The 8,548-nt window shown below is 45.8% G+C and overlaps 1 protein-coding gene across 9 annotated transcripts in view; it reads right to left on the reverse strand.

Annotated features, from left to right (window-relative positions):
- The window catches only part of Arhgef11 (Rho guanine nucleotide exchange factor 11), a 125,405-nt gene extending 119,954 nt beyond the window's left edge, over positions 1-5,451 (reverse strand). For 6 of the 9 annotated variants that reach the window (XM_029474853.2, XM_029474857.2, XM_029474856.2 and 3 more), the window contains exon 1: positions 4,231-5,451. In XM_029474853.2, the coding sequence (XP_029330713.1) occupies positions 4,231-4,262 (32 nt within the window). In that variant the 5' untranslated portion in view covers positions 4,263-5,451. The remainder of the gene's footprint in view (positions 1-4,230) is intronic. The other 3 variants (XM_029474860.2, XM_029474859.2, XM_029474852.2) reach the window with 2 other exon arrangements.
- Positions 5,452-8,548: the final 3,097 nt, after the last annotated feature.

An 8,548-nucleotide genomic window follows, 5' to 3' on the forward strand; every position in this document is an offset into this window, starting at 1 on the left:
ACCCACAACAAATTCTAACTGCACCCCACAGAATGACATCTAATTAGCCAAAGTAGACCTCTCTTCCTTCCTCTCAGGAGGCTGGGGAGTAGTCAGTAGGTAAAGAGCTGGCCCTGAAAGCTCGAGGACCTGAATTTGGATTTGTAGAGTTCACTGGCCAGCCAGCAAGCTCCAGGTTCTTACAAAATAAGATGGAATGTGACTGAAAGAGATACCTCATACCAACCTCTGGCCTCCACATACATGTGTGCACGGAACCAAGCATATGCACGTGTGCATACTCAGTTCCCAAGTGCTGGGATTAGAGGATGGGCCACCACACCTACCTCTCAGTATTGGTTTTTTTCTTTTTGAGACAGAGTCTGTAGCTCAGGCTGGCCTAGACTCCCTATGAGGCCAAGGACCTTAGATTTCCAATCCTCTGCCTCTACTTCTGGAGTGCTGACAGTATAGGAATGACTGGTGACTGAACCTAGTTATTCCCGCAGCCCAGCAGGTATGCTACCTACCAACTAAGCTATACACCCAACCCAGTATTATTTTCTGTTCTCCTCACCTTGTATATTTCTGCAACAACAACAACAACAACCCTGTTCATCCTTAATTTCTCAAAATAATAGAATTTTATGATACTTCTTAACTTTTAAAAATCATTATTATTGTTGTTTTGAGACAGGTCTCAATACATAACCCTGGCTGGCCCCAGGCTTGATATGTAGACCATGTTAGCTTTGAACTTCTAGAGATCCATCTGCCTCTCCTTCCCAAGTGCTGAGATTAAAGGTGTGCTCCACCATACCAGCTTTAAGTTGTTTTACATTATTTAATTCATGAAGTAGTACACAAAGCTAAGACAAAGCCATAAATTTACCACGTAGAATTTAGATAGTTTCACAATTTAAAAAGCAATTTGGAATGTCTTCTCTCATCTGGTTTGTGCCTTTCAACAGCCCTGGAAGGAGATATAGTAAGCAAATTTCAAATAGCAAACCCAGAATTGTGTGAACTGGAGCTAACACTTGTGTGGAACTGCTGTTCTACACAGGAGGAAATAAATGGAGAAGACCAAGAATTCTTGGCATAACTGTGTTTTTTTCTAGTTTGTTCTTCACATGAACTACCTTTGTGCAGAGAAAAGCTGTTCTATAGATACAAACTCCTACCCTGCCCAGCCCCAAGAACATTTACCCCGAGGTATTGGGCATAATCTCTATTTACAACACCAAACACATTTTCAGAAAATATTGAAATTAAGATGAAGGGCAAAAAAGATTATAAACAAAAACTTCGAGGACAGGGGTAGCCACATCTCATCTCATCTCTCACAACTGATGATCACAAAGAGAGAAATCACCCAAAACCACTCCATGACTTCCGCAGACCAGGGAATGACTTCCATGACTCAACAGGAGAAAACTGATGTAAAAGACTGCCAGACAGGTAGCCCTTTATTTAAGGCACACTCAGTCTCTAGCTATATGATCCTCCGGCCTGTCCTTTTATCTTCTAGAAAATACGTAACACCAAAGAAGTTTTTGCTAAAGTTTACCCTAGATTAACTACATAACCAAGTCATTAAAACAACTTTCAGTGGATGAATTCACACTTTTTGGTAAGTTCACTTAACCTCAACACAAGACTGGAGTGTTTACGGATCACTGACTGCACACCAAGCACTGAACTTAGCGGACAGGACAAAAGCAAGCCAAGCAACACTGCATTCAGAGTGGACTAGTACTTCTGTGGCCTTTGGAGTGTTGTATTGTTGAGCCAGGGTGTAACTCAGGCTGGCCTCAAACTCTCTAAGTAGCACAGGCTTCAGCCTTGTAATCCTTCCTGCTTCAGCTTCCCAAGTGCTGGAGTCATAAGCATGTGCCACGCACGGTGTCTACTTTCCAATTAGATCGCCTGCTCTCAGGACGAAATGAATAATTTTCTAAAACCCTGACACCATCTCACACAATATATTGGCAAGCTAAAAGAGAATAGAATTCCTGACACCATAATTCGAAACACTTCCTTCTAATCTGTTACTCCAGTGTGGCATCAGACTAAATTATCATGCAGGAGGCGGAAGCAAGATTGAAAGTCCCAGATACACAGCAAGTTGGGAAGCCAGCTGGAGTGACAAAAAAAAAAAAAAAAAAAAAAAAAACATTGTGAATTATTTACATTCACAAGGTACAGAGCCTGCGACATCAAGTTCAACAGTTGTACTTTGACTCCATTACTGCAAGATCAGGGAGGCCAGCAAGACAAAGCCAGAAGGGGACTTCAGTTTCAGGACTGACTGTGGCAGAGAATCAGGCACGGTAAAGGCAAGCAAGGCCTTCCCATGGAATAACACAGTGCTTTAACTCCAGAGATTATAGGTACAAAGTACAGGGGGACACTTGACAACTGCCTCACCCAACTGCCAGAGAGAGCAAAATGGTGCCTTACCCATTCTAAATGGTGAGTCTATAAACCTCTGCAGACAGGATGGGCAACAGAAAGGACAGGGATTCAGAATTGGAACACTTAAGATTTTAGACTAGATCCTGACACTCCTCAGACAACGCTAAATGGCACTCAACAAACCAGGAATCCACAAACCAGGAATCCACTGTCTCCTCATCTGCAAAATGAGAGCAGTGACTTCCGACTTGTCTACCTCACAGAGAGATACATCATAAGGTTCAAAGAAGCAATGTTCTAATGAGAGCGCTTGGGACCTGAGGTCTGTATCTGTGAAGTCATGCAAGCTCCTAGAGGAACATCTCACATTAACCCAGAAGCCCTCACTGCCTCCTTCTCACACCCCTCAATTCCTGGTTCCCATCTGCTCACACCCCTGAATTAACAGAAAATATTCATCACCTCAAATCTTAATTTGAGTATACTAATCCCCCAGGTCTAAGAAGAGGGAGAGAAGGGCAGACATGCAAACCCTTCACCTTCTCACTCTGACAGCTTCAGTTATCCTTTCCCAGGGGCAAATTTCAGAAGACCACAATGGAAAAGGGAAGGGAGATGCCAGCTAGCCACATTGCCTCTGTGGTTGCCCGCTCTTCCTGACTGCAAGGCAGTTCCTTCCCCGCCCCTAACCCCCACTACTAAACAGATCTAATTGGGACCCTGAGACAACACAGAGGTGGTGTTTGAGAGACATTGTTATGTTTTAGGCCGCACTCCACAGTCAAAAGGAAATTACTATTAGCATGTATAGCCAAAGGTTTACTAACCCAGAGAGAGCAACTGCTGACTTACAGACTTACAGATAGATAGATAGATAGGTAGACTTCCAGATATTCCTTCCTACCTCACAAATACTAGTTTCCATTGGACTATTAGTTCCCAACCACCTACCTATCTATCCAGTCAGGATGTATAGAATATCCACAAAACGCACCTCCATAGAGGACTTTTAAGGAGGAAGGGTCGAAGAGGGAAAGGGGAAGGAATGGCCAGGCAGACACTTAGCAAAGTTGTACTGCAAAGCCAGACCCAGCTCATGGGGGAAGGGGCATCATGTGCTTCCAGCTGATTTCAAGGGCCTAGGAGCCAAAACAACTCCTTCCGGCTTCAAGCAGAGGGAAGGCCTGTTTTGCAGAGTCAAGCTTATTGAGAACAGCTTGGAAGATTAAACCTGGAGCATCAATCAGCCTGTTGGTAGGTCTCAATTTAAACTCTCAACTCGAAGAAGAAATCCTCATGTGGCCTAAACATTTCTGAGCTCTATCAACCACTGGTGATACTGGTGACACTGTCCCAACATTTCAGGCCACAGCATCTTCCTCATTTTAAATGGGAACCACCCTACCTACCACTGTGCCCCACCATTCCACAATTATCAGCCTGCCGGAGGCTCCCAGGCCTGTCAGCTGTCCCCCTCCCCTCCCCAGATAGCTAAAGCTAGTCCCCACTCAGCCCTGTGGGTTCACATGAGCAGGTTTGGTCCAACCCGATCCCTAGGCTAGCAAGCTGGGGGACTCAGAGTCAGCCTTATACCTGGTGTAAGGCAAAAGCCACAGCAAGTATCACCCCCTCCTCTCAGCCTCATTGCTTACTGGTTAGAAAGGACACACAACTATGGGGTACATTTTGAACATGAACACACACCGAGGGTGCAGAAACATATACACTGACAGTCCTCATAGACCACAGCCCAGCCAGGCAAACCCAACACTTCCCTCCCACTCATTTTAATAAGTGTTGGGAAAAAAAAAATCCTCAATTATTTAAACATACCTGTCTATACTATGGGGCAACCGTATGCTCATGGTTTCTCCCTGTCTCCACAGTTCTGGAATCCTGTAGTTTCTTTGGGCGTCTTGATCAGGCCTGAGTCCCTTGCAATTTTGAAGGAAGGTGAGAGGAAGGCCTCCCAAGTTGAAGACTGAATCCTTGTTTCTTCCAGCTGTCAGGACCCTGGTAACTGCAGTGATATTCTGCTTCTATCAGTTAACATGGTCTCCTCCTTCCTTCACCCTTAACCTTCCCCTCCCTCGTCTTAAAAAAGAAAATGGAAAGAAAAAAAAAAAAAAAAGAGGAAAAACTATGACCTTCTTAGAAACCAAACTGTTAACCACAAATCTCTTCAAGGTTAGCCCTACGGGCTAAAAAATGAACCACAGAAAGAATCTGACTTCAAAATATCAGTCTTAGCTGCAGACAGATAAAAACCATCCTTTCAATCCAGTTTCCCCAGCTGTCCTGTTGACAGGGAAGCCTTAAGCTCCAAAGGTTGAAAAAAAAAAAAATCTCTGGTTTCCAAATGCTTAAAATGCCAACAGCAGAATTATTCCAGGGAAGGAAAAACAAAAACAAAAACAAAACAAAACAAAAAGGCTGAACAAATCCGAAATGGCACTTGGGAGAAAAATCTTCCAGACGATTTGCACAGTTAAAATAAATAAAACCACACAGCAGTATGTACACAACACGGTCCAGTGCAGCCCTGGGAAGCAAAATTTGCGGATTTCTTTAAAAAATCAAAACAAAACAACCATCTTCTTCTACAGTAAAGGTTTTTGAATTCTGAAATGAACCAATTGTGCAGACACACACAACAATCACAAAACACCTGAAGCGCAATGCTTTCTACCTTCAAAACGGTAGCATTGGCCAAACCCCCAGGAAATCTTAAACCTTCTTTTCCCTTTCGACTTGCAGGTTCCTCCACCTAGCCCAGCCTCGGATCGGCCTTTTTCTCAGACAATTTCCTCAGTCAGCTCTGTGTGCTCCAGCACGTCCAGGCTCCGAAAGTCTCTCTCGCCGCAGCGCTCTGGAGCGGTAGTCCCGCTTCTCCCTCGCCCGCCGATCGTGCCCGGCGACCCGCTCCTATTATTGTTGCGGCTCGGCTAGGGCCAGGGCGCCCTCCACAGCGGCGCGGAGAGCCCGGGCCGCGGCCTCGGCCTCCGTGCCCACCCGCCCGCCAGCCACAGCCTCCCCGCTCGGCCGCTCCCGGCGTCCGCGTCGCGGCCGCTGCGCTTCCGGCCCCGCCCCCGCGCGCGCTCGCTCGCTAAGGCCAAGCCCGCTGCAGCCGGCCGGCTCCGCCCCACCCCCGCCCCGCCCCGCCCCGCCCCGCCACGGCCCCGCCCCGCCTCGCCACGGCCCGGCCACGGCCGACTCCGCTCGCCCGGGCTGGCCGCAGGCTCCTCCTTGGCGCCGCCCGCCCTCTCACCGCCCCGCGCGCCCCCGGTCCGCGCGCTGCGGCCTAGCTGCACCCGGTGCTGCTGTCCCAGAGGCTCGACCTTTGTTTCCGCAGTGTCCGCTGGCCGCGCCTCTGTCGGCGCTCTCGCTGCGGTCCCGTCCTCCTCTGCCCGTTTTCACTCATTTATCGTGCTCCTTTCCAAGTTACCAGGAACCCTCCTAGCCGTGCCCTCGCCCCTCTGAGCACCCACCGTCTCTGCCCTCGCGCTGTACTCGATTTAGCTTGGGTATCTTGTATGGCTCTGCCTTTTAATTTCAATGCAAAAGCCTTTGCAGGGCAATGTTATTTCGATGACACACACCCACTTCATGAAATCACGGTTTCTAAATCTCTTCAAGTAACTGTCGGAAGTCAGAAGTAAAGATTGAAGTAAAAAGGAGACTTTTCCCGTACAGGTTGATGAATGCACTTTGCTATAGTGTGATTTTGTGTGTGTGTGTGTGTAATATGTGACTTCCTGGTGAGACCAGACATGTGTTAACATCAGATAGTGCACCAACAGTTTTACTGAAGCCTGTTTTCAACAGCCAGTGGATTTATTGGGGTTACTTCTAGGAGTACAAACCCCTAAAGGCAGCGGCACCAGCAAAAACCCATCTCCGCATGGATGAGGACGGTGGACTACTGACCTCTACCACCAGAGCTATTGGAATTGATATTGTTTCTATAACCGTGGGGAGCAGCACTGTGACTCTTGGTGGTTTCGGAAACTTCTTGAAATTTCTGAGTGCTTGCCATCTGCTGCGCTCTTCCACAGGTGTGCTTGTGGAGCCCAGAGGACAAGTGTGGGTGGCATTCTTCCTCAAATGCCAAACAACCTCACCCCTTCTCTGGAGCCTGGTCTCTATCCATAGCCCCAGCTTGCTGAGTAGGCCAAGAATGGCTGGTGAGTAAGTGCCACCCTCTTACCCTTCTCAGCATTGTGAGAGCAAGTTCACAGCTACCCAAACTCAGCCTCCTTATGTGTGTTCTAGGGGGTTGCTGTGTAGCAGTTTCCACTCAGAACCTTCTCTCTTGGAGAGAAATCCTATAAGACATAGGATATGAAAAAGGAGGCGAAACATATTTTTAGGCAAAATGTTCGAAGGAGAGGTAAAACATGCTTTCCCGCGGAGAAGCTCCTTCAGACAGGAAGTAAAAACTCAAAACAGCTTCAGAAGGTTCCTGAAACTGACTAGATTCACTAGACCCCTCCCTCCCTAAGCATATGTAACCCATTAGAACTATTTAGAATCATCCTCAGACAACCCAACTTTAAGACCAGCTAAGCAGCCTGGAAGAGGCTCAGAACAACAGAGCTACCTACCTAGAGAGAACACTACAGTATGGTGAGCTGCTGTAGACTGTGCAGTGTGCTCCAGGTTTCCACCTTTGGTGGGATGATCTTTGGTGATGCCACTGTCTTTAAGTCATTTCTGTTCCTATAAGAAAGACCCTACCCACGTTTCTGTAAGCAGCCCTAATAAGACTCATTGGTTCCCCAAATTGGACTGTGGTGGTCTCTATACTGTGTTCTGCTCTTAGTCCCTTTCTGGAGTGGGTAGATACTTGGTTACATCTTCTCAGGAAATGTCTGTCACACAGTAGGGTTGAACTCAGTCTCTTGTACTTGCCATGCATGTTTTTACTGAGCCTTATCTCCAGATGCTTGTATCTTTGTTTTGAGATAGTGTTTTCACTAAGTATCTCAGACTGCCCACAATCTCTGAGCAGTCAGATATGGGATTTATTAGAATGGTTTACTGGTTGTGGTCCAACAATAACTGTCTACCAATGGAAGGGCCAAAATAAGAATCCAGTAGCCATTCAGTCCACAAGGAGGGATGTCTCAGATGGTCTTCACTATATACCAGAATCCTGAAGAAGTAAGCTCTAATGCCAGTGGAGAAATGGATTTACCAGCAAGAGTAAGATCAAGCAGGCAGAGAGAGAAAGCTTCCTTCTTCCATGTCCTTTATATAGGCTGCTACTAGAAGATATGACCCAGGTTAAAGGTGGATCTTTCCACTTCAAAAGATCCAGATTAAAAGTGGGTCTTCAAATGACTTTATTAAGAAACATAAATATCTCAGGCCAGGCGTGGTGGGATGTTTCTTTAATCTTAGCACTCAGGAGGCAGAGGCAGGTGGATCTCTGGGAGTTTGAGCCCAGCCTGGTCTACAAAACAGGTACCAGGACAATCAAAGCTACACAGAGAAACCCTGTCTCAAAAACACAAAACAACAAAAATGAAAACAAAGATAGAAAAGGAGGAGGAAGAAGAAGAGGAGGAAGAGAAGAAGGAGAAAAAGGAGGAAGAGAAGGAGGAGGAGGAGGAGGAGGAGGAGGAGGAGAAGAAGAAGAAGAAGAAGAAGAAGAAGAAGAAGAAGAAGAAGAAGAAGAAAGAAAGAAAGAAAGAAAGAAAGAAAGAAAGAAAGAAAGAAAGAAAGAAAGAAAGAAAGAAAGAGGAGGAAGAAGAGGAGGAAGAGGAGGAAGGCCCTTCATAGATGTACCAGGTTACCTGGGTTTTAGTTAATTCCAGGTGTAGTCAAGTTATCAACCAAGAATAGCCATCACAAGTTCAATCCTTGTCAACTTGACACACAATCTTATCTCCTTAAGTCAGGCTTAATTTCTAAATGAAAACAATAACTAGGTCATAATTACATCTAACATGATAAAAACTATCCTACATACAATTAATTACAAATGCATTATATATTTAAACCATAATTATACCTAACATGATATAACTATTCTCCATACACAAACGCATTGCAAATTTTAGAATAGATGGCATTATCTCTTTTAGTATCTCAAACTTAAATATTATAAACACTGATACTCTCTTCATTGATGTTACATCATATGATA

Source organism: Mus caroli, unplaced genomic scaffold (genome assembly GCF_978045245.1).
Source record: "Mus caroli unplaced genomic scaffold, Mus_caroli_1 scaffold_3, whole genome shotgun sequence".
NCBI lineage: Eukaryota > Metazoa > Chordata > Mammalia > Rodentia > Muridae > Mus > Mus caroli.